The 24,553-nt window shown below is 41.3% G+C and overlaps 2 protein-coding genes across 2 annotated transcripts; one reads left to right on the top strand and one right to left on the bottom strand.

The window, feature by feature from the left end:
- Nucleotides 1-3,244: 3,244 nt before the first annotated feature.
- On the top strand, nt 3,245-5,303 carry Rps27a (ribosomal protein S27a). Its single transcript, XM_032916082.1, has 6 exons — nt 3,245-3,315; nt 3,411-3,475; nt 3,881-3,935; nt 4,424-4,509; nt 4,780-4,911; nt 5,116-5,303. The coding sequence occupies exons 2-6, from the start codon at nt 3,428-3,430 to the stop codon at nt 5,263-5,265; spliced, it is 471 nt and encodes a 156-aa protein (XP_032771973.1). The 5' UTR covers nt 3,245-3,315; nt 3,411-3,427; the 3' UTR covers nt 5,266-5,303.
- A 413-nt stretch (nt 5,304-5,716) lies between these two features.
- Mtif2 (mitochondrial translational initiation factor 2) lies at nt 5,717-24,530 on the bottom strand. The gene is made up of 14 exons (XM_032916084.1): nt 24,516-24,530; nt 20,467-20,692; nt 19,928-20,039; nt 16,776-16,947; nt 16,170-16,330; nt 14,791-14,967; nt 13,222-13,361; nt 11,133-11,257; nt 9,879-10,083; nt 9,313-9,565; nt 7,623-7,763; nt 6,940-7,104; nt 6,417-6,557; nt 5,717-5,915 (listed from the first exon to the last, which is right to left on the bottom strand). Exons 2-14 carry the CDS (start codon nt 20,683-20,685, stop codon nt 5,743-5,745), a joined length of 2,184 nt encoding a protein of 727 aa, XP_032771975.1. The 5' UTR covers nt 20,686-20,692; nt 24,516-24,530; the 3' UTR covers nt 5,717-5,742.
- Nucleotides 24,531-24,553: the final 23 nt, after the last annotated feature.

Below are 24,553 nucleotides of genomic sequence, written 5' to 3'. Positions count from 1 at the left end.
CAAAGCACATGCACACAGACACACCCATACGTGCACACACAGAGACACACACAAACATGCACACAGACACACATTCACATTCATTCACCTATGTACACACATGCATACACACACACACACACATACACAGGCAGAAAGGGCCTTGTTGGGAAGAAGGGTTTCAGTGGGAGGAGTTGGGATAAAACAGAGTGACAGTGAAAAAACTAAAACTCACTAAATATATGAAGTTATCAAAGAAGAAAAGCAAACCACTACAAACTACTGCTGTGGTGGGACACACCTTTAATCTTAGCATTTGGGAGGCAGAGAGTTGGATCTTTGTGAGTTCAAGGTTAATTTGGTCTACCTAGTAAAATCCAGGCCAGCTAGTCTACATAGTTAGATTTTTGTGTCAAAAACAATAAAATGTTTAATTTTTTTTCTAAAGAGCTCTAACATTAGTATTTACTGCACAGTATTTCATGGTATGAGATTCCATCAGTTATTTAACCATTAGCTACTGAACTTTTACTACTATTAATGATGCTTTGAATAAGTGTTTAAATTAACTTTATGATATGTTGGCAATATAGTAATAACCAGTTATCTAAACTAATGTATCATGTAACACAAACATGTGGTTAAGTACCACAAACATGAATCAAGGCACCAGGCTCCATGGTGGTCCATGCCTTTAATTCTAGCACCTGAGAGGCACAAACAGCTGATCCTCTGTGGGTTCAAAGCCAAGTTGCTGTATATAGTGAGATTCTAGCTAGCCAAGGCTACATAGTTAGGCCCTATCTGAAATAAATAAAATAAAAATAAAAAATAAGGGAGATACTACAATAATGTTGATGAGTTGGATAAAAGTCAATTTACAGGAGGACATAAGGTGCTCCCAGCCAAGCCATAAGCAATGTATGCTTAAAGTGTTCTTTAATAAAAAAAAAAAAATCACTTAGTGTCTGTGTGTGGGTATATGCTTGTCTGGAACACACACAGAGGTCAGAGGACAATTTATGGAATTTCCTTCATGGAGGTCCCAGGGACTTGATCAGCAAGTGCATTAGCTCTTGGACCCATATCACTGGCCTAAGTATTCTCAAATGTAAAATCAATTTGTTTACTCATTAGTTCAATCATTTGGATATCGATTTTGTGTTTTACTGCTAGGGATTCAGCAATAAGTAAAACAAGGTCCTAGCGCCTTGGAGCTTACAATCTGGTAAGATACAGTACAGATAATGCAACTGCAAAGAGTAACCAAGTCCAAAGACAGGGGAAAGGCACAATCACTGGAACATGGATCTGAGTAGTAGTGGCGGAAACCTAAGTTCCTTTGTTGGCCTATTAATGTCCTTTTAGGGACCAACAACTTTTTTTCCTTTCTAACAAAACTATCTTTTTATGTTATATCCTTGTTATACTTGAAAGCAACACATTTTACTCTTTGCAGTGTTGGATATCAATTCTAGGGCCCCACACATCCTCAGATAACCTTTAACCCAAAGTGAAATATTTGAATGATGTAGAATAACACCACCACTTTTTACTTTTCTGTTTATGTCCACGTTCGAGTGGGTACATGGGTGGAAGCAGGAGGATCACGTTATGTTGAGTGCGAGGGTGGGGGTGGGCTCTGTGGGGGTATGTCTTCTCGAATCAGTCTACCTTTTAAATTTTTATTGCATTTAGTTAGTTCGGGGGTAGGGGGCACTGTGAAAGTCCGAGGGCAACTTGGCAACTTGCTAGAGCTCGTTTTCTCCACCAACGGTATCTCAAGAATGGAACTCCAGGTGTTAACTCTCTTTACTGATGGAGCATCCAAAAGCCCTATCTTAAGAAATATGTGAGTCATGTGGGTGTGGGTGTAATGTCGACGCCCCCTCCCCCACCCATCTCTTGAAACTGCTGGCCAAAGAATTCCAGGGAGTCTCCTGTCTCTGCTGGTCTACAGTGTCACAGATTCCACAGGGCACAACAGCCTTTTTAAAAGTGGGTGTTGGAGTTCCAACACAGGGGTTTGCATATCGAACATTTACCTATTGAATCATCTCCCAGCCCCATATTTTTTACTTTTCAAAATGTGTACTCCGGAGGCAGAAGAGCTAGTAGATTAAAATGAGGAAAGAGTAGACAGGTTATTAGGAAGATACAGATCCTCTTTATAAGAAAATGGGGCACGCCTACGCTTTCGAGTAGGAAGAAAAGACGTTGAGAAGGTGCATTAGAAAGGACACTGGGTTTGTGAGGTGGAGAGAACACAACCGGCTTCTAACTGCTTCAAGTTTCTAAGAAAGCACATGCTCCTATTTTCCCACTTCCAAACTTGTAGTCGAAGGCTAAACAATCATTCTACAGGTTTCCTTATTTTATGGCTTTTAAAATGTGCAAAGACGGGCTGCAGAGATGGCTCAATCGTTAAGAGCATCGACTACTCTTCCAGAGGTCCTGAGTTCAAATCCCAGCAATCACATGGTGGCTGACAACCATCCACAATGGGATCTGATGCCCTCTTCTGGTGTGTCTGAAGACAGCTACAGTGTACTCATATACAAAATAAATAAATAAATCAAAAAAAAATGTGCAAAGGCGAAAATTCCAATACATTTAACCGTTTCGTACTAGGGAGGCGCGTGAGGCTCAAAAGCTTCTTCGGACCGGAGTAGCGGAGGGGCAGGAACAGGCCACACCAGAAGAGGCCGAGCCCCCTGCACTTCGAAAGACTTTGTACTTCAGCTGCCTTTGAGTTGGCGGAGGATACCCAGACCAGCTCCTTACTAAGGGGCGACAGACACTTTCAGCCCCAAATGCCATTTTAGCCCCTAAGCCTTCCCTCCTGGGCTTTTCCGGAGAGGCCCCACCTACGCGCAAATCATTTTGTTTCATTCCCAAGCCCTCACCTGAATCTCTCCTAACCCAGATTCCACAGTTTAGACACTGTAATCACATATCCCGGAACTGTGGAAATGCATCTTGGGACAAGTAGTTCTAGCAAGAAGAAAGCAGTGTAAAACTACAATTCCCAGGTAGACTTGTTTTACCTCTCTTTTCTCAAGCTCCACGAGCCCCCTTAAAAGTAAAGTCCCTCTTGATCGCATCGGCTGCATAAGAAAGCCTTTTGAGGCATTTTTAGTTGAGCACACCATTTCGAGGCCATTCTGAGCCAAAATGTAGAGAAATCGAGCGCCCGAGCTAATCAGGCACTGCGTTAGACAGCCGCGATTCGGCTGCAGCGCGCAGGCACGAGCGTGGCCGCCTAAAGGGCGGTTCCTTCGACCCGGAGACTCGGTCAGCCACGCTTGGCTCTTCCTTTCCGATCCGCCATCGTTGGTGAGTGTGTGCTCTGTGGCCCGGCTCTGGCTAGTGGCTCTACGGGTCGCTCTCACTGGTGTGGTCGGGTCTAATCCGTCTCTTTTCGAATGCAGGTGGAGCAGCCGCCACGATGCAGATTTTTGTGAAGACCCTTACAGGGAAGACCATCACGCTCGAGGTACGGCCAGGTGGCATTGAGGAAGCCAAGGCCTGACTGAGGCCCTGTGTAATAGAGAACGCGTTTCTGAGCCTGAGTTCTGAAGCTTAGGATAGGGTGCTTAACAAGGTTAGGTGCGGAGCGGTCGCGCCTGCTCTGTCCGGAGTGGCGAAATGCAGGGTGTGTGGTGGGAGACCCTTCGCTCCGGGTAGACGCTATCGCGTGCTTCCCCGGCCGTCGCTAACTCGGGTGTGGGAACTAATTTGGATTGTAGCGCTCTTGGTAGGGTGCCCGCTGGGTCATCTTCATTGATTAACTGGAGCTCACCTCTTCCACGCTCGTTGTGTGTAAAGTTAGCATTTAATGAGATTGTTCTAGTTTCTTACTATGTAACTGAATATTAACTACATATATCATAACTTGCAGGTTGAACCCTCGGACACTATAGAAAATGTAAAGGCCAAGATCCAGGATAAGGAAGGCAAGTAAAGTTTTGTCACTAGAAAAATGTCTGGCATGTATGACATAGGCATGTCTGCTTAGGGTAGAAAACAGATTAACAGATTTACATGTTTTGAAGAGTAAAATATTGAGAGTGGTGTCAGGCTATTTGATTGAAAACTCTACAAGACAACTTTTTAAATGTGTGTGACTTTTAACAAGTTAATCTTTCCCTGTTTACTGTTGCACAAAGACTATAAAATGTTCAGTCTTGTCCAAACTTAAAAATGCTTAGGCTGGGCAATGGCCAAGCCCACACCTTCAATTCCAGCACTAAGGCAGAGGCAGGTGAATCTCTGAGTTCTAGGCCAGCCTGGTTTACAGAGAAGGTTCCAGGGCTTTTACTGTCTTGGAAAAAAAAAGTTGCTATTAAAACAGTGACCGCTGTTAGCTATTATTGGATACATGATTTTAGATATGGGGCATGTACCTTGTTTTACTAAGCCCAATATTTTTTCCTCTAATTAGGAATTCCTCCTGATCAGCAAAGGTTGATCTTTGCTGGTAAGCAGCTGGAAGATGGCCGTACTTTGTCTGACTACAACATTCAAAAGGTTTGTTTGGGGGAAAATATGATAGGCAAGGTAGTGAACCCACCAACACTTGATGAGTACTCTAGTTGTTCCCTGACTTTAAAATATATAGTTAGTTGATCTTTTTGGTTTGTGGAAAGCAGTCTCACAATCTACCTTGAACTGGATTCCTGAGCCTCCCTCATCCCCCTAGTGCTGGGGTAGCAGACAGGCAGAACCACAAGCCAGCCTTGACAGGCTGTGGAGAGAATTTTTGATGTTATAGTGCTGCTGTTTCTCTTCCACTAACAGGAGTCCACTCTCCATCTCGTGCTGAGACTTCGTGGTGGCGCTAAGAAAAGGAAGAAGAAGTCTTACACCACCCCAAAGAAGAACAAGCATAAGAGAAAGAAGGTCAAGTTGGCTGTGCTGAAATACTATAAGGTGAGCTGATAGTTAAATGAGTTTATATAATTAGACGCTGCGTTGCTCGTTCTAAGATTCTGCTATAAGTCTTTGGGTTTTAATTTGCAAAAGTACTAACTTAAAGAACTAAAAATTAGTGCTGTGAGATCAAGAGGTTGAGTCACTTAAGTCAGACTTCAGAACATGTTTTGTGGAATCATCTTACAGTAAATTTTTTTCCAGGTGGATGAAAATGGCAAAATCAGCCGACTTCGTCGGGAATGTCCTTCTGATGAATGTGGTGCTGGAGTTTTCATGGGTAGCCACTTTGACAGGCATTACTGTGGCAAGTGTTGTCTGACTTACTGCTTCAACAAACCAGAAGACAAGTAGTTGTGTATGAGTTAATAAAAAGAAGGAACTGATGTTTAGTATTGTGTTTTATTATACGTTTAAGCAATGTTTCTTCAGCTGTGTCACAGTCCTTTTGGTCAAGAGAGTTTGATTGTAACGTGTAAGCCATCTTAGCTTTGGTTTTCCTGGCAGGCACAAAGGTCAGAATTCTTTAAGGGGTTGTGGGATATCCTGTAGACTTGGAAATGGTTTGATCTTGTCTTAAGAGATATGAGAGTAGTCTCACAGTAAGTTCAAGATACTTCCTGAGGTTGGCTATGTGCATGAACTGTTAAATATTTTCAGTGTTGATGGTGATTTTTCCTCTATAAGAGGTAAGATAGGCATGTGGTGCATAGTTAATGTTTCAGCACTTGGGAGACTTCAGCAGGAGATTGCTGCCAGCTTGTGCCAGCAAGACGCTGTATTTAAATAAAGAAACGAAAACAAATACATTTTACCATTTTTAATGTACATTTAAAATCCTGGATCCCAGGAAGTCTTAGTTGGTACTTTATTTTCTTCATAACAAATAACTTGATCGCCCACTTTAAATTCTACGTTTTCTTCATCTAAACTAAGACCACAGTCCATACCAGTTTTTATAACTAAAACGTCATCTTTATGGTGTTTCAGCGAAGTTAATGAGCCTTAAAAGAAAAAAAAGTCATGGTGAGTTAATTGTTGAGTAACGAATAGCAAGCTATCTACTAAGTATAGATCCATGGTAAAGGTCAGAGGACAGCATGGTACTACCTTCATAGTTTTGGATATTAAACTCAGGTTGTGGGGCTTATGTTGCGAGTGCCTTTACCTGCTATGTCCCACCCCTATAACCAGGGAAAGATTGATTTAATAGTTCTGAAAACTTCCGCTTTAAGGTTATACCCAGAATAAAATCAAAAGATGGCAGGCAAGTCTGAGGATTGCTCAGGTTCTTCCCTAGTGTGCATGGTGTGGCACCTTGGGTTCAATCTCTGGTTATGGGGACAAAACACAGGGGTTAAATGTTGAGCAAATGGAGCCTATCTATAGAGCAGTTAGGGCATAGGCTAAGTAGGCTACTGTAGTGAAGAATGCACACGTAGGTTTTGGATGGCTACACAATGGAGACTATATACAATTTAGAAATAGGTTTTGATATGGCTTACCCTTCCAAATAACTTGGCCGTTACGGATTAATTTAAACTTCTTCTGTCTTTCTAGCTGTCCCTTTTGAACTCTGCAGCCAGCAACAGGAACTTTTTTCTTCCCTTCTGTTACAGTGAAGGTAGCTAATATAGAAGCCTCACCTTTAGGAAGAAAACAATGTAATGGCTGGGAGGCCAACATAGAAACAGGTGCAAATCCCAGGAGATGACTTGCATGATACTTTACATGCTTTCAGTGTGTTATCAGGACAAAACCAAAGGCTCCTCTATGACAGCCTGTATTCCAATCATTGTTCATGTGTAGACTTGAGCCAAGTTCTTAGTCATTTTGTTTGCTTTTGTATCCTCTAGGATACTAACTTGTATGAGACTTAAAGTCACCATCAACTCTCACTCATGGTAGTCATTGTTTTCTAGAATACATATTATGTGTTAGGGCAGTGAATCTATTTCTCTAAGCTTTGCTTTTTTAGGTCCTATTTATTGCCATAGTACAATTAGCAAAGTAGCAATTAGCACTCACCTATTGGGTACTCCTCCACCTTGTAGGGCAATCTGCTGCTTAGTTCCTCCTGCAAATCTTCAATAAGATGGTAGATGATTTTGTGAAGTTTAATCTTGACTCCCTTTTGTGCAGCTGACTGCTGGATAGCACTGCCTGCATCCACATTAAAGCCATAAATAACACCTGGAAAGCAGAGACAAGATTCTGTTAGCATAAGTATTGCATACAGTATGCTCATGTAAAAGAACCTCTTTGAGGCAGAAAGTCAAATCCAAATGGTTTTATTTCCTTTGTAAATTATGCAGTAGATTTATTTTGACTGTTAGATTACATGTATAATGTGTGTGTGTGTGCCTAGTGCCAGAGGTGGTCAGAAGGGAAGTCAACTGCCCTGCAACTGGCATAAGGTCCCAAGGTGCTGTAAAGTACTAAACAGACTGCTCACAGATAAGAGCACTCACAGGGTGAACGGTACCTGGATCGCACCCTTTGACCAGAGCAATAATGATGCTTTAAAAAGAAGTCAAGGAACACTACTTGGTCTTGTAACAATAATCAAGTTTTGCAGTGGCCATGGCAGATGGATTATCTATCTGCACAGGGGAGAATGCTGGCCAATGATCAGCCAAACACAAAACAAGTAAAACGTGTAAATATGATCTAGAGAACAGAGTTTAACATATAGCCAACAGAATCTTTACCATCAAATGTCTCAGCAAAGGTAATATCATTTTCACTGATGTCACCCAATCCAAAATGCACTAATTCTAGTTCACATTCATGGGAAGCATCATAGGTATCCAGAAGGTTCAAGATGGCCTCCACAGACCCATCAACGTCACCTACAAATGCAGCAAGAGTTTAAAATGTATTGGTTGTAAAAGGCAGATATATAAAATGACAATCTACAGCTAAGACAGGAATGGCTTTATCACTAAAATCACTTATTAAACCTTAGCATTTGAAGAACTTACTGATAAAATACAAATAAAGCACTAGTCACAATGACTAAGATCAAAAATTGAGGTGACAACAGATGCTGGCGAGGATGTAGAGAAAGAGGAACACTCCTCCATTGGTGGGATTGCAAGCTTGTACAACCACTGGAAATCAGGCTGGAGGTTCTTTAGAAAAATGGACATTGTACTACCTGAGGACCCAGCTATACCAGTCCTGGGCATATACCCAAAAGATGCTCCAACATACAACAAGGGCACACGATCCACTATGTCCATAGCAGCCTTATTTATAGTAGCCAGACGTTAGAAAGAACCCAGATGTCCTTCAACAGAGGAATGGATACAGAAAATGTGGTACATCTACACAATGGAATATTACTCAGCTATCAAAAACAATGACTTTATGAAATTCGTAGACTAATGGTTGAAACTGGAAAATATCATCCTGAGTGAGGTAACCCAATCACAGAAAAACACACATGGTATGTACTCACTGATAAGTGGATATTAGCTCAAAAGCTTGAATTACTCAAGATACAATCCACAGAGGGAACAAAAATATAGGAAAAGATAGGGAGACAAAGTTGGAGCAGACCACCAAAACTAGGTAAGATTGATGATGCCAAGAAATGCATGCTTACAGGAGCCAAAGCATGACAAATACAGCCAAAGCATGACAAATACAGAGGCGAATGCTAGCAGCAAACCATTGAACTGAGAATGGGGTCCCTGTTGGAGGAATTAGAGAATGGACTGAAGGGGCTTGCAACCTCATAATAACAAAGCCAACCAACCAAAGCTCCCAGGGACTAAACCACTACCCAGAGTACACACGGACAAACCCACGCCTCCAGCTGCATATGTAGCAGAGGATGGCCTTGTTGGGCACCAATGGGAGGAGAAGCCCTTGGTCCTGCCAAGGCTGGACCCCCCCAGTGCAGGGGAATGTTGCGGGGTGGGGGAGGTAAGAAGTGGGGGTGGTTGGGGAGGGAGAACACCCTTATAGAAGGAGAGGGGAATGGGATAGGGGGCTTATGCTCGGGAAACCTGGAAAGGGAATAACATTTGAAATGTAAATTAAAATATCCAATTAAAAAATACAAATAAAGACACATTTGCAATGAAATCAATACAATCTATGCTTGCTCAGAAAAAAACATTTTGAACACCAAATCACTAAAATAGTTTCTACTTCAATTAAGGATTTTCTGGGGTTACATCTGTAACCTGGAGATTTATAAGCTAGGCAGGAGGAAAGGTCAGTCTGGCTTCTAGAACAAGCCCAGGCTAGTTTGAGCTTATAGAGCAAGACTGCAACTTTCTCCACTGACACCCCACAATAAAAAAAAAAGACTAAAGGAGAGGGGGCCCAAATGAATTATGAGGATTAAGAAAAAAAATTTAAATAGTTGTAAAACTTTAAAAAAGTTACCTTTAATAATTATAGGAAGTACATTTGAGTCCCTTTCTACCTTTTCTTTGGGCTTTAAGGGTCTCTGTTCTTTTCTTTCAAGGTACTTTATGTATGATCTCTGCTTCCAGTGCAGGCTGCCATACTTCTCACGGGCTTTCCGATGTGCTTCTTGGTGTTCCTTTCGCTTTTCTTCCATTATTTTCAGGTCATCTTTGCCCTTTTCTTCTTTTTGCTCAGACTTCCTCCAGTCAACAACTTCACGGGCCCTTGGCTTTACAGGGAAAACTGGCATGATTTAATGAAACAGAAACCAGTGTCTGCTAGGTTAAAAGCTTTCTGTTTTCTCCATTATGAAATCAGCTTAATTTTATGTATGAAACCATTAATTTTATAATTTTAGGAATTTTATATAGAATTGAAAGTTTTAAAACATCTGAGAAATAAAATACTATAGTTCTGAAATAGTATACTGTTCTCTTCACAGACACTTAAAAACTATAATTCTATGTTAGCACTCATTAAATATATACTGGCACATAAAGTCATCATGTAATATCTAACATTAGGGAATTAGGTTTGAATACCTCAGACTGTACTTCAAGAATTTCATCTCCTGCAGAAGGGAGGTCTCTCCAGCCTATGATTCCCACTGGCATGCTAGGATAGGCCTCATTAACTGTTTTTCCATTTTCATCAAACATTAGTCGAACTTTTGCCCAACTCTTCCCAGCAACTAGAATTGAGCCTTTTTTCAGAGTTCCTCTTTGAATTATAGCTGTTGTAACAGGACTAAAATGATACAAAAAAGTATTAAAGCTTAATCAGCACACAATTGTACTTTCTTAAATAGAACAAAAAATAGCTTTACGAAGCATGTTCACACAAGCATACCCTATGAATATATAAATTACTTTCAATTTTTCAAGTAGCTTTGGATACTATAAAGACATTTACTTCGCCAAAGATTTGTCACAATATACTTGCTTAACATGGGAAATCACAGCTTTTTTTTTTAAGTGTGGTTTGTTTAAGATTTGTGTGTCTGAATGTTTCACTTGTGTGTGTGTGTGTGTGTGTGTGTGTGTGTGTATGTCCACCATATGCTTGCTCACAGAAGGCATCATCAGATCCCCTGGAATTGGAGTTACAGAAGGCTATGAGGCACCATAAAGATGTAGGGAACTAAATCTAGATCCTCTGTGAGAGCAGCAAGTGCTCTTAAACTGCTGACTCATCTCTCCAGCCCCTCAGTGTGGTTTCTTGAGGCAGTCTCTTAATCTAGCCTGGCCTTGACTCTTCCAGCCTTAACCTTCAAAATGGTGGGATTACAGAAATAAGAAACCACATGGGGCCAGGCCTCATCATGACAAAAATAAAAGCAAAGCATTCTTCACAACAGCCAAGGAATAGAAGAAAAAGACGTAGAAGCAGCCTTTGACAGAGCAGTCTTTGACAGAGGAAAGACTGGGTGAACACACTTGGGAACACTGTCTCTTGCTAACTGAAGCAAGGCAATCGGGAATGGACAAGTCCTATGTGACTGCACTCACAGAGTATCTAAAGGGGAAGCTGCCACAGGCAGTTTGTTCTGACTCAATCCTATCCTGCTTTCTAATCCATAGCCATTAAAGTGTGACTAGGTATATATAGACAGTTAATGTGGTTGGTCTCCTGACAACTTCATTTTTGTATTCAGTGTACTAGTGAAATGAAATACTTTGGAAACACATATTTAAAAAAAAAAATGGCCCAGAAACTGAGTTCGCAGTAAAACTATATTGTTATACAACCAAGCCACAAAAATAAACAGAATGATAATCATTTTAGTACAATCGTACCCTCTTCCTTTGTCTGTGAAAGACTCTATTACTGTTCCTTCCACTGGGCCCGTGGGATCTGCTTTCAGTTCCAACATTTCTGCGAGAGCAATTGTTGCTTCTGCCAAAGCCATCAGGTTCTTTCCCTTTAACAACAGGGTAATACAAATCAGTAAATGATTGCTAAATGTGAGGGTAAGAAGACAAAATAAATCTTAGGACAGCTACAATTTTCCTTTTAAGAATGAAAGTAATGAAATAACAAATTTTACAAAATGAAAAGGAGCAGTAAGTCTTTTTTTTTTTTGTTTTGTTTTTTGTTTTTTGTTTTTTTTCGGAGCTGGGGACCGAACCCAGGGCCTTGTGCTCGCTAGGCAAGCGCTCTACCGCTGAGCTAAATCCCCAACCCCAGGAGCAGTAAGTCTTTAGCAAGAAAACCTGAACAATTTTAACAGACAGCTACTAGTGGTGCTAATACCTTTGATAAGCACATGCTCCATTCAGTTAATTCTGTCTCCTCTCTCTGTTTCCACAATTGTGGTTTTCTTCTTTTATTTTTATTTTATGTGCATTAGTATTTGCAAGCATGTAAGTATATGTACCAAGTGCATACCTAGTGCTGCAGAGGCCAAAGAATGGGATCCAATGTACTAGAGTACTGCCAGTTGTGAACCATCATGTGGGCACTGGGAATGAAACCCATAACCTCTGACAGAGAGCAATGTCTCTCTGGCATCTGGGTTGTTTGTTTTTATTTTTTGAGACAGGGTTTCTCTGTATAGCTCTGGCTGTCTTGGAACTTGCTCGTAGACCAAGTTGGCCTTGAACTGAGAAATCTGATTGCTTCTGCCTCCTGTGTGTTGGGATTAAAGCACTACCACTGCCTAGCATGTGTTCTGAATTTTTTAAAAACAGAGTCTCATGCTGTAACCCAGGTTTGCCTGGAAATCACTACTCACTAAGGAACAACAGAGGATGGGATTAAACGTGTGCACCACCACACCCGGCTAGGTTTATGTTCTTTTCTATACATGACTATTTTTCTTGCATGTATGTACCATGTATGTGCCTGATGCCCAGAGAGGTCAAAGGAGGCCTTGATACTCTCTGGAACTGGAGTTATAGTAGGTTGTGAAATGTCATGTGGTGCTGGGTTCTCAGCAAGAGTAAAAGTGCTCTTAACAGTTAAACCATCTTTCTACCTGTACTGGCACAAACTTGACACAAAGTGGAATTATCACAAAGAAAGGAGCCTCAGTTGAGGAAATGCCTCCATGAGATCCAGTCGTAAGGTATTTTCTCAACTAGTGATCAAGGGGAGAGGGCCCAGCCCATTGTGGGTGGTGCCATCCCTGGGCTGGTGGTCTTGGGTTCTATAAGAGCAAACTGAGCAAAGTAGGGGAATCACACCAGTAAGTAGCATCACCCCATGGCCTCTACATCAGCTTCTGCTTCCTGACCTGCCTGAGTTCCAGTCCTGACTTCCTTTGACGATGAACAGCAATGTGGAAGTATAAGCTGAATAAACCCTCTCTTCCCCAACTTGCTTCTTGGTCATGATGTTTTGTGCAGAATAGAACCCTTTTACCTTATGGGGTAGGGTCTCTTTCTGGGCCCAGAGCCCACTGACTGGCTACATATTATGCTACTGTGTTCAGCTATCCTGCTTCTTTGGTAAGTACTTTATCAACAGAGCCATCACCCCAGCACTCAAAACAATTTTTTAAAAACACAAATTATGTATCTCAAAACATCGAAAGGGGCTAGAGGTGCAATGCTTACCTAGCATGCATGGAGTCTGGGTGTGACCACAACGGTGCGCAAACCAAGTGTGGAGGGACACTCATGTAATTCTAGCACTTGGGTAACATGGGTAGTTTGAGACTGCCTTAAAAACAAAACATGGCCAGGTGAGGTGGAACATGACTTTAATTCCAGCACTTGGGAGGCAGAGGCAGAGGCAGAGGCAGAGGAATTGCTGTGTGTTTCAGGCCAGCTACAGCTACATAGAGAAACCATGTCTCCCCTCCCAACCTCCACCCCTCTACCCCCCAAAAAAGTGTCCTTATGGGTGAAGCCCAGTGCAGGATGTCCTGATGCTGGAACTTACTGTAAGTGCAGAGACATGCACTGCTTGAACATCACCACCATACTCCTCACACACCACATCATAAGCCAGGAGCTCTTTTTTCACCTTTTCAGGATCAGCATCTGTCTTGTCACACTTATTTATTGCAAGGATAATAGGAACTGAAAGAGAAAGTAATGAAAAGTGCGAATAGGAACTCCTTCCATTTCAGACATTTACTGTGAGAAGTACCAACCTACTCTGGTCTTCTCTTCATCCACTGGATGCGTCTAATTAACCAGGGCCGGAAAGATCCACTTTTGACTCACACCACCTGACTCTGTTGTGTTGCAGGGTATTTGATCACACCATGAACCCCGAGATTGTGTTAAATACAGAAAAACCTGTTTCTAGTTGTGGTGTGGCTCATCCTTAGCACATACCTTTAGTCCCAAACAATGAAGGTAAAGTTAGTTTGTAGAAGGAAGCACCCAGGTTTGAAAGTGATGTCTAATTGAGTGGCAGACAAAGTGATGAATCAGAGATAGAATTGACAGAATAGGATATGCCCAACCCTCACAAGGAGAGGAAAGGGAAGCTATTTAAGAGCAGCGCAGAGAGAGAGGAAGCAGTGTTACCAGGACAGTTGTACAGATACTGCAGAGAGAACAAGCAAGACACAAGTCTGAGTGAGAAGGAGCCAGAAGATTGGAACAGATTGCTAGAGTTAGTTTGAGGCCAAATGGAGGCATTTCGCAAGAAACTAAGAGAAATTAAGTCAGCTCAGAGAGGAGTTTGAGTCCAAAAAGCTGAGTAGAATTAGCTAGCCAGAGTTCAAAACTAGAAAGGAATGAGCTTCTTCTGCAGTATAACTGGTCTTGAATGGTTTTCTTGGTTTTGTTGTTTTAAAGGACATAGATGGGTGAATGGTGAAGAGGGGAAGATCTGGAAAGAATCGGGGGAGGAAAAATGAATATGATCAAAACACATACAAAACTCTCAAGGAGCAAATCAAAAGATTTTTTAAGAAGGGTTATTTGGGGCTAGAGAGATGGCTCAGAGATTAAGAGCACTGACTCCTCTTCCAGAGGTCCTGAGTTCAATTCCCAGCAACCAAAGGTGGCTCACAACCGTCTGTAATGGGATCCAATGCCCTCTTCTGGTGTGTCTGACAGCTAAAGTGGACTCATATAAATTACATAAATCTTAAAAAATAAGGTTGTTTTATTTTATGTGTATGAGTGTTTGCCTGCATATTCTGTATGTATACCGCTCAGAGGCCAGAGACGGGTATTGAATCCCTTGGAACTGTGGTTATACACAGCTGTGAATGGCCATAGATGCTAGGAATGAAAAGCAGATCGGTTGGAAGAGCAGCTTACCTGATGAGACACCTCCCTAGTTCTCTTAATTACCATTCTGCTTTGTGTGTGACCTTGGCTGTCCTGTAACTCACTTTATAGACCAGGCTGGTCTCTAACTCACAGTTCCACCTGCCTCTGCCTCTGCCTCCCTCGTGCTGGTATGCACCACTATGCCCAGCTATAATCTCTGTAGTAAGCCTTAGAAAGACACCTCCTACTCCCTGAGCTCGGCTCAGCCCTTGCATACCTCCTGCATCCTTGGCGTGCTGAATGGATTCCACAGTTTGTTTCATTACCCCATCATCTGCAGCTACAACCAGCACAACAATGTCAGTGACCTGAGCCCCCCTGGCTCTCATTGCTGAGAAAGCAGCATGTCCCGGGGTATCAAGAAAGGTTATCTTTTCTCCAGAAGGCAGAGAGACTGTGAACAGATGCGAGAATACCAGGTACTCAGTCTACTTTTTAACACAAAGGAATGTATGACATCGTCAACATAGTATGTGTGGGGTTGGTTTTTTGTTTGTTTGTTTGTTTTTGTGGTTGTTGTTTTTGAGATGGGGTCTTTCTATGTAGCCTTGGCTAGCCTGAAGCTTGATATGTAGACAAGGCTGTTCTTGAACTCATAGAAATATGCCTACCAAGTACTGGGATTGAAAGTGTGTGCTACCATGCCCAGCTCAATATTTTATTTTATTGCTTCCTCTATTTTTAACCAGATGAACACAGTCTGAAATTTCCTAAAGAAGTCATAAAATATTAATGAGACCATGAGGTCTTTCTTTTCATGTAATCATTTAATGCTAAAATATTTGTATTTCTAGACTATAGGTACTTTGATAAATGTACCAACTGATTATCATTCTGGAGAGAACCCAGGAATAGTTAGTTGTAAGGTGATCACTTGTACTACAGCTATACAACTATCTCAAGCCACAAAAAGGCAATTTGGTATGTAGCTGATAGTTTCAAATCTAAGTTCAATAATAGGTTTAAATCTTTTTTAAAATACTTATTCATTTATTATATATAAGTACACTGTAGCTGTCTTCAGACATACCGAAGCGGAGATCCCACTGCAGATGGTTGTGAGCCACCATGTAGTTGCTGGGAATTGAACTCAGGACATACGGAAGAGCAGTCAGTGCTCTAAACCACTAAGCCATCTCTCCAGCCCAATAGGTTTAAATCTTAGCTTTGCTATTTACCAGCTGTGTACTTTCGAGAAGTTACAAAGCCTGAAGAAGTCTTACTTTTTACAGATCTTGAGAGAAATCTTAACACCTATCTCATGCTGTTGTGAAGATAAAAAGAGGACAGCACATAGAGTGCTCACCAGAGAAATGGTCAGGGAATGGAGCTTGTATTCACTCCTGATCAGCCATACTACCCAGCCTACATCTGAGATTTAATACACATTATAAAACAAGTTAGGCTCATTAAAACCAAACCAGTAAAATAGCTTGGTTTTTACAGAAAGTTTATGACAACATTTAGCTGCCTGCTCTACACATGATCATTCCAGTGGCTTTAAGCAGCCTCTTTGAGTCTGTTTATTTCACAGGATGGCACTTAATTAAAGAAAACAAGCATGGTTCCCATGCACACTAATGTTTGTGATCATACCAAGAAAAGCACCAATATGTTGAGTAATGCCTCCAACTTCCATCGCTGCCACTTGAGTTTCTCGAAGTTTGTCAAGTAAGGTCGTTTTCCCATGATCAACATGACCCATTATAGTAACAACTGGGGACCTTGGCTTTAGTAAAGCTGGATCTGCCCCAGGCCTACAATTAACAGCAAAAGAATTTCACTTTTTAAATATCAGAAATGACTGTGATCAGTTCACGGCTATCACTATAAGCAACCATGAATAACAAAATACAACAACGAAATACAACATGTTTGATTAGACATAACTATTTCCACCCTTTTTATACAGAACAACCTAGCAGAATAGCCAGTGATTCTCTATTTGTTTTGAAGGTGGTATCTTCATATTAGTGGGTGGAGCTGAACCAAAATTTAAAATTCAGACTAATATATTCACCCTGCAAACTATGAAAACTGACAGTTTCATAAAAAAGTGAATATACTTTCTGGTGCTTTGAATAAATACGTATGTTAAAGTCACATTCCATTTTATGTACAAAAAAATTTCTAAACAAATCTTCCCATAAGACCCTGAGTAAAAGCACATGGCTACGTGTTCTCTAAAATGCGCTGTTTTACCTTCTCACAGCATCTTTATTTTCTCTTATTCTCTCCAGTTTTAATTTGCTCCATTTCAGCTTCATTCCTGCCTTCTTTATAACTTCTTTGATCCAGACTTCGTCTAAATGTGAGTTTGCGTCTAGTGAGTCTATGTCAATGGCGGTGTTCAATAAAGCTTCATATACACAATCTGGTTGAGATAAAGCACAATTCTTTATACTCATAAATGTAAAGGTTTAAAGTGAGTTCTTGGAATTGCAGAGATAGCTTAGCAGTTAAGAGCACTGGCTACTGTTGTAGAGAACCCAAGTTTAATCCCCAGAACCCACATAACTGTCTTCAACTCCAGTTCCAGAGGATTCGATGACCTCTTCTAGCCTCTGCAGGCACCAGGCACACTTGTGATATATAGACACGTGGGCAAAATACCCACGCACATTTTTTAAAAAAGTAAAATAATAGGAATAAATCACTTAAGAATGTGCTTTGTTTTATTTTAGTCTGTAGAAATAAACCCATCTGAGGTGGAGATGAAATGCAATTTTGTGTTTTGAAACACAGTAAGACCTTTCCCAAGAACAAAGCGCATTCATCTCAGTGGTGGATGGTGAACAGCGACGTCGTCAACTAAAAGTCAATAAAGAAATTTATAGCATTTCCCAGTTGCCATCGTAGAATCCTTCAAACCACCATCAAGGCGGCAGTGGATGAGATGGGGACCACTGGGTTGTCTTTCCACTAGACAGACATGATAGGTATGAATAACCCAAAGGCAGTGAAAACAGGAATCGGTGAAAGGAAATAGCTAGGCGTTAGACCTAGTGTGCACATGTATGTGGACATGTGTGGGATGATGTCACAGGTGAGGCCTGTCATTGGACGAGAAGGAAGGATGGGCGGGAGAAAAGTTTGAAGGAAGAGGAGGAGACAGGAACAGAAAGGAGGGAAGAGACGGGGGGACAGGGAGAGAAGCTGTGGCAGGACAACATGGCGGGTGACGTTAAGATCCCACGCTGTACCTTTACAGGTTGTTATGAATGTTTTTAAGGGATGGATGTGTATTGGGCTTTGTATGTTTAGGTGGGCAATTATATCTTATCAATTGGGCCAAAGATTATTGTGTTGTGTGTTCTTTTATGTGAGTGTAGGAAAGTGTTCGGCGGCTGGAGACACTGGGCCGCCGCAGAATTGAAATGTGTGTTTCTGGCAAAATATCCAGCAGATATCTTGGGGCACTGCAGTGTAGACCGAGTTGGGATAAAAGATAACTTTATTATTTATTTATTTATTTATTTATTTATTTATTTATTTATTTATATTTTTACAACAGACATGTACACACAATAAATATATAAATGCAATACAATAATTTTGAAAAGTTTTCATGAGTCCTTACTATCTCTGTGATTTTATGATTTATTTATTTATTTATCTATAAAGTCCAGAGTTCATGTAGGTGGGTGTTGAATCCTAATCCTCCTAGTTCAACTTCCTGAACTGGTGAAATAACATGCACGTGGAAGCATAACTACTTTGTGTTTTAACTTTGCAAAATGGTATCGTAGCATGTGTAGGACCCTGAGTTCAATCTGTAATCTGTAATGTTCGGAAAAAAGAGGAAGGAGGGAGGGAGGGGAGGGAAAGAGAAGGAAAGGTGGGAGAGAAGGAAAGAGGGAGGGAAGGGGGAAGAGGGGAGGGGGAAGAAGGAGAGAGGGGAAGAGGGAAGAAGAGAAGGAAAGGGAGGGGAAGATGGAGGGAAGGGAAGAGGGAGGGAAGGAAGGGAAGAGGGAGGGAAGGAAGAAGGAGGGAGAGAAGAGTGAGGAAGGGAATGATGGAGGGAAGGGAAGAGTAAGGAAGGGAAGGGAAGTTGGAGGGAGGAAGGGAAGGGAAAGAGGGAAGGAGCTGTAATAGAATCCGTTAAATTATAATTTTTTAAAAAGAAAAGCTATGGTTATTCCCACAAATATATCTCTGCTTGTCTTAAACAACTTCTCAAATTAATGAGAAAAAGAAGTCAAAAAATTATAGAAAAAAAGAAGAAAATCAGGATCTAGAGAGATGGCTCGATGGTTAAGAGCACTCTTTCAGAGGACCCAGGTTTGATTCCCAGCACCCTCATGGCAACTTATAACCACTGTAACTCCAGCTCCAGGGGATTCCATACCCCTTTCTGGCTTCCTTTCGTACCCAGCATGTGTGTGGTACAAAGACAAGCAGGCAGGCAAAATACAAATAAAATACACATAAAATAAATCTTAAGAAAACAAACAAACAAACAAAAAAAATATCCCCTCAGCTCCCCCTCCCCGAAAAAAAAAATCAAAGAGTCTGGATTTACTCTAATAGTGCAGAAATCTTATGAATTTAAAGTGTTCTTTTTGAGAGAGGGCCTGTCCTGGCCGACCTCACAGAGATCTGCCTGCCTCTGCCTCCCTAATGCTGGGTCTAAAGGTGTGTGCTACCACACCCAGCTATGAATTTAAATTTTTATTTATTCAAATTGTATTTCATGTGTGTGTGGGTTTTGTCTCCATGTATGTCTGTGTAACCTATGCATGCCTGATACCCAAAGAGGCATCGGATTCCTTGGAACTGGAGTTTCAACAGTTGTAAGCCACCATGTGAGTGCTGAGAACCAAACCTGGGTCCTCTGCAAGACCCAGGCTATCTATCTATCATCTATCTATCTATCATCTGTCTGTCTGTCTATCTATCTATCTATCATCTATCGATCTATCTATCTATCTATCTATCTATCTATCTATCTATCTATCTATCTATCTATCTGTCTATCATCTGCCTGTCTGCCTGTCTATCTATCTATCCACCTATCTATCTATTTTTGTGAAGGGTCTTGTGGTGTGAGAACTACCTGGCCCAGAGCTCTCTATGAAGATGAGGCTGGCCTCAGAATTTAAAGTCTCCCAAGTGCTTGGATTAAAGGTGTGTGCCACACAGAAAATCCTACATATTCACTAAAAAAAAGTTAGAGAGTTATACTTGGCAATGATTTAAAAATTAATAGAGTTTATAATTTCTAAAATGAAACAAATCAGTATAATTTAACATTTGAAACACTCGTCCAGCTTACCTGGAATGCGTTAAGGTTGCAAATAAAATCCTAAGCTTCTAAGACCCAGGGTTTTTCCTTGTGAACTAATCAGGCTCACCTGTGTCTTTTGCCATTGCTCTGGCTAGTTCTTCAACAGTCATTCCAACCCATACTTCTACCTCCTTTTTAGTTTTTATTGGAGACAACTGAGATCTCGGTGGTCGTTTTTCCTATTAAAAAGGCAGAACATATAAGTGAGAAGAAAGAAAAAAATAATAATACCCCAAGGTAGGGTTTCTGTGTAGTCTTGGTTATCCTGGCCTTGAACTCAGAAATTTGCCTGCTTCTGCCTCCCTAGTGCTGGGACTAAAGGTGTGAGTCTCAACTCCTGGCTGAAGGAAGAAAAATTTAAGAAACAAATTAGGTCTATTTTGTAATATGTACCACAATTATGGCTGTTCCTAACAGCAAACTCTCTTGTAAGTTCAACTAGACAACAATAACAATGGAACTTCCGATTCTCACACAGATCTGTGTAGACTACAGGCTTACACAGTAATCTGTATAAGACAAAATACTCAAAGAAGGTTTCTCTACATAGTTCTATAAACTTGGACTGCAGATTCAGTAATGTGGGAGCTATAAATCTTCAACAACCTTCTTTGTAACAAGAAGTCTGTGCTGATGCAAAGCTGAACCAGTAAGCACGTCTGTCGGCCAAGGCCGGGCACACAACCAATCTGCCCACACTGCGGAAGCCGGTGCAGACCCATGCCTCCACCACGCTAATAATCTTCTTTGACTCAGGCTGTGCAATTGCCTACAAATAGTGTGAAATCGTAGCAACTTTTCCAACTTCAGTAGCTTCTGGTTCATGTTTCTCCTAGAAAAAACAATTTTAAAATAAAAATTTGGTTAATATTTATATCAAATTCATGAATACCACTAGAATATTTACTACATGCAGATCACACAAATAAAACTGGGTTTCTGTCTTGAAAGGACTCATGGTCTACTGAGACGAGATTTTATACCAAGTACTATTCTGACAATCGTTAATACTATGCTCTTGCTGCTACTGTAATAAGACTGATAGGCCACAAGCAACCCTTTAGAGGGCCAGGGATGCAGTCCTCGTGGCAGAGTATTTGCCTTGCATGCACAGTGTATGCCTGAATATGGCACACATGCAATCCTAGCATGCCCAGGGCAGCAGGAGCATCAGAAGTTAAAGGTCATTTGACACAGAGTTTGGGGCTTTCTTTGGCTACACAAGACATCGTCTCAAAACAAATAATAAATGTCTATTTTTTTTTCAGGGGCTTGTGAATCATAGTATGCTTGCCTACCAGGCCTGGGAACCTGAGTTTGACTCCTAGTATACATGAACATGAACAGACACACACACACAAACACACACTTAGATATTTTAATGTTCATTTCAAGCCTTTTGTCTATACTTACATATTTGTTTATATGAATGCAGTTGCATTACTTTTTTAAGATTTATTCTTATTTTGTGTTTATGGGTGTTTTGCCTGTATGATGTCTGGGTATAGTCCTGGAACTGGAGTTACAGACAGTTGTCAGCCACCATGTGGGTCTCCTGGAAGAGCAGCCAGTACTCTTAACTGCTGGTTATGTTTTAAATGTTTCATTAAAGAATAAAATACTGTTTTATAACATTAAGCATTATTCTTTAATTGTAACATTTATTCTTTTTGTAACAAAAGAATGAAGATTTTGGAGTACTGCATTGAATTTACCTGTTCAACAGGGCAGCTGTTGTCAACTGGTGGGTTGCAACCCCTTTGGGTTGCATATCAGATACTTATGTTACAATTCATAACAGTAGCAAACTACACTTATGAAATAGCAACAAAATAATTTTTTGGTTGGGAGTCCTTACAACATGAGGAAGTGTATTAAAGGGTCACAGCATTAGGAATGAAACTAAAGCTTCAACGGAACATGTCAATCCATCCTCCTCACAAGTATTTATGGTACTGATACACTGAATACACTGAATTGTTTACGTTGAGACATGGCCTCACTGTGTTGTTACAGTGCCCTGGAACTCATGCTCCCTTTGCTTCTACCTCCTGAGTGCTGGTGTGAGACCTAGGCCACCTGCCTTCCCATCAGTGTCTTTGTTTTCTTTTTCTTTTTCTTTTTTGCTTTTGTTTTTTTGAGACAGAGTTTCTCTGTGTAGCCCTACCAGTCCTGGAGCTTACTCTGTAGACCAAGCGGGCCTCAGACTCAGAGCTTCCCCTGCTTCTGCCTTCTGAATGTTGGCATTGTAAGTGTGTGCCACCACCACACCACCCAGCTGGTTTGTTTTTAAAGGAAAGCAATGGCGGCCAAGTATGGTGGAGGTGACTGTACCCCCACCACTTGGGAAGTGGAGGCATGATGGTTAGAAGTACAAGGCCAACCAAAGCTTCATGACACCTTGTTTCAAAAACAAACAAACAAACAAAATACACCACACAGTCAGTGAGAAGGTTCAGCAGCCAAAAGCACTTAACCTTCAAGCTTGATGACCTGGGTTCAATCTCCAGAATCCATGATAAGATGGAAGAAAGGACTCAGCTCCCCAAAACTGTTCTCAAATTTCTACCTGTGGCACATTAACACACATCATACATACACACACAGAAAAAATACAAATAAAAGGAAAATGGCACAGCAAAGTCATAGAGAAAGGACCTGGTGCAGTAACAAAAGCCTTGAATGGGCACCTGCTCTCACAGATCAGCCAGCATTGTCAGGGAGGAACAAGTCACTCTTGTCCAATGGGCCTCACTCTGTAAAAAAGAAAGAATTCTTTATAGCCTTTCTATAACGAGGTTACAAAGAAAAAAAAAATGAGATGATAAATGTATTGTTTCCTCACTGATGACTTACATACTTTGAACATTCACTAGCATGAATGTTGTTAAAAATATTCACGGGGTTGGGGATTTAGCTCAGTGGTAGAGCGCTTGTCTAGCAAGCGCAAGGCCCTGGGTTCGGTCCCCAGCTCCGAAAAAAGGAAAAGAAAAAAAAAATTCACAAGCCACTCTCTCCCTCAATTATAGATAATTCTGAGGCTCTGTGTGTGTTAATACAGTTAGTATTTTACCTTGAAACTCATTCATGAAAGGAAGGTTCAAAAGAAATTCTGATTTCATTCCAAATAAATGAACTAAGACTTACAAATTTAAGCCAGGCCTGCTGGCACAGGCGACTCCAGGCAAAGGCTGAAGGATGACAAGTTCAAAGCAGTTTTCAGTCTTGGTTACATACGGAGCTCAAGGTCAGGCTAGGTATATTAGGTAAATCATCTCTCAAAACAAAATGTAAAAGAAAAGAGAAGAAAGAAGAGGAGGAGGTAGGGGGAAGAGGGAAATGGTGTGAAGGGGAAGGGAAGAGAAGAAAGACAGAACACACTGCTTAACATGCAAGGAAGCTTAATTCAATCCCCAGTGCCCAGTGCTGGAGAAAAAAAGAGGCCAAAGACATGGCTTTGGTATACGGCACTGGGTCCTCTTGAGACAACTGAGTCCAGTTTTGGACACCCAATATGGGTGGCTTACAACGGCTTGTTACTCTAGCTCCAGGGGATCCTACACTCTATACTCTTTTCTTGCTTCTATGGGCAGGCAAAGCAGCTCTCTCTCTCTTTCTCTCTCTCTCTCTCTCTCTCCCTCTCTCTCTCTCTCTCCCTCTCTCTCTCTCTCTCTCTCTGCTTCTATGGGCAGGCAAGCAGCTCTCTCTCTCTCTCACACACACACATACACACACACACAAATTTTTTTTATTTTTAAAAAATATTTAGAATTTCATTTTTAATAATCAAACATTTACATAATCATAACACACTTCAAAAATCATGTCAGGCGTTTGCTGTAACTTAAAAAGTAAAAGGAAGTGCTCAGAAAACACAGGGTTCCCTTAAATCATTTTTTTTTTTTTTTTTTTTTTTTTTTTTTTTTTTTTTTTTTGAGACAATGTATCCCTGGCTGTCCTGGAACTCATGTAGACCAGCAGGCGGGACTCGAACTTGATATCTACCTGCCTCTACCTCCCGAGTGCTGGGATTAAAGATGTGCACTACTATGCCCAGCTTACTTAAATCATTTTTTTTTTTTTCGGAGCTGGGGACCGAACCTAGGGCCTTGCGCTTGCTAAGCAAGCACTCTACCACTGAGCTAAATCCCCAACCCCCTACTTAAATCATTTTTAAATGACTTGTGAAACCAGATTTACAAGGGCACAGATTAATGGAACAGGAAAGACTCTGGGACAACCCAACATAGATACATGTAATCGAGAATTCAGACAAATTAGAAAAACAACCCAAATCTCAAACCTGGAAAGAAACCTTGGTTCTCAAATATCCCAACGCCTCTCACTTTACAGAGGACGTTGGATCCATAGCGGTCATTCCCGACTGCCATAAGGTTAGCGGCAACCGGGAACGGGAACTCAGGGTGACATTCGCAAAGCGGGGAGAGGGTGCGTACGCTGCAAATGCGTAGCTGCATTAACGGAAATGTCTGAATGGACCGATAAGAGGTTTTAGAAAGGAAAAAAGTGAAAAACACCGCCGCCGCCGCCGCCACACGGCCCTCTGGGAAGCGCACCCGGGTGCTCGTGGGCACTGAAGCCGCGGCAAGTGACACTGGCACGCGCGACCATCTTAGCGTAGAAACCCCACTCACTCAGTTCCCAGGCGAGGTCGCCTTCCGGACCCAGGAGA

Source organism: Rattus rattus, chromosome 11 (assembly GCF_011064425.1).
Source record: "Rattus rattus isolate New Zealand chromosome 11, Rrattus_CSIRO_v1, whole genome shotgun sequence".
NCBI lineage: Eukaryota > Metazoa > Chordata > Mammalia > Rodentia > Muridae > Rattus > Rattus rattus.
Note: the sequence above shows the minus strand (reverse complement) of the source record. Positions and strands in the feature narration are given on the sequence as shown.

Bases quoted from the DNA above. Each gene is read 5' to 3' on its own strand.
- Rps27a (XM_032916082.1), top strand. From the start codon at position 3,428: ATGCAGATTTTTGTGAAGACCCTTACAGGGAAGACCATCACGCTCGAG. The intron at 3,476-3,880 runs GTACGGCCAGGT...CATAACTTGCAG, and splicing joins GGAAGACCATCACGCTCGAG to GTTGAACCCTCGGACACTAT. The intron at 4,510-4,779 runs GTTTGTTTGGGG...TTCCACTAACAG, and splicing joins CTGACTACAACATTCAAAAG to GAGTCCACTCTCCATCTCGT.
- Mtif2 (XM_032916084.1), bottom strand. From the start codon at position 20,685: ATGAACCAGAAGCTACTGAAGTTGGAAAAGTTGCTACGATTTCACACT. The intron at 13,362-14,790 runs GTATGCAAGGGC...TTTCTCTTTCAG, and splicing joins GCACGCCAAGGATGCAGGAG to TTCCTATTATCCTTGCAATA. The intron at 10,084-11,132 runs GTACGATTGTAC...GTATCATTTTAG, and splicing joins TTCACAGACAAAGGAAGAGG to TCCTGTTACAACAGCTATAA.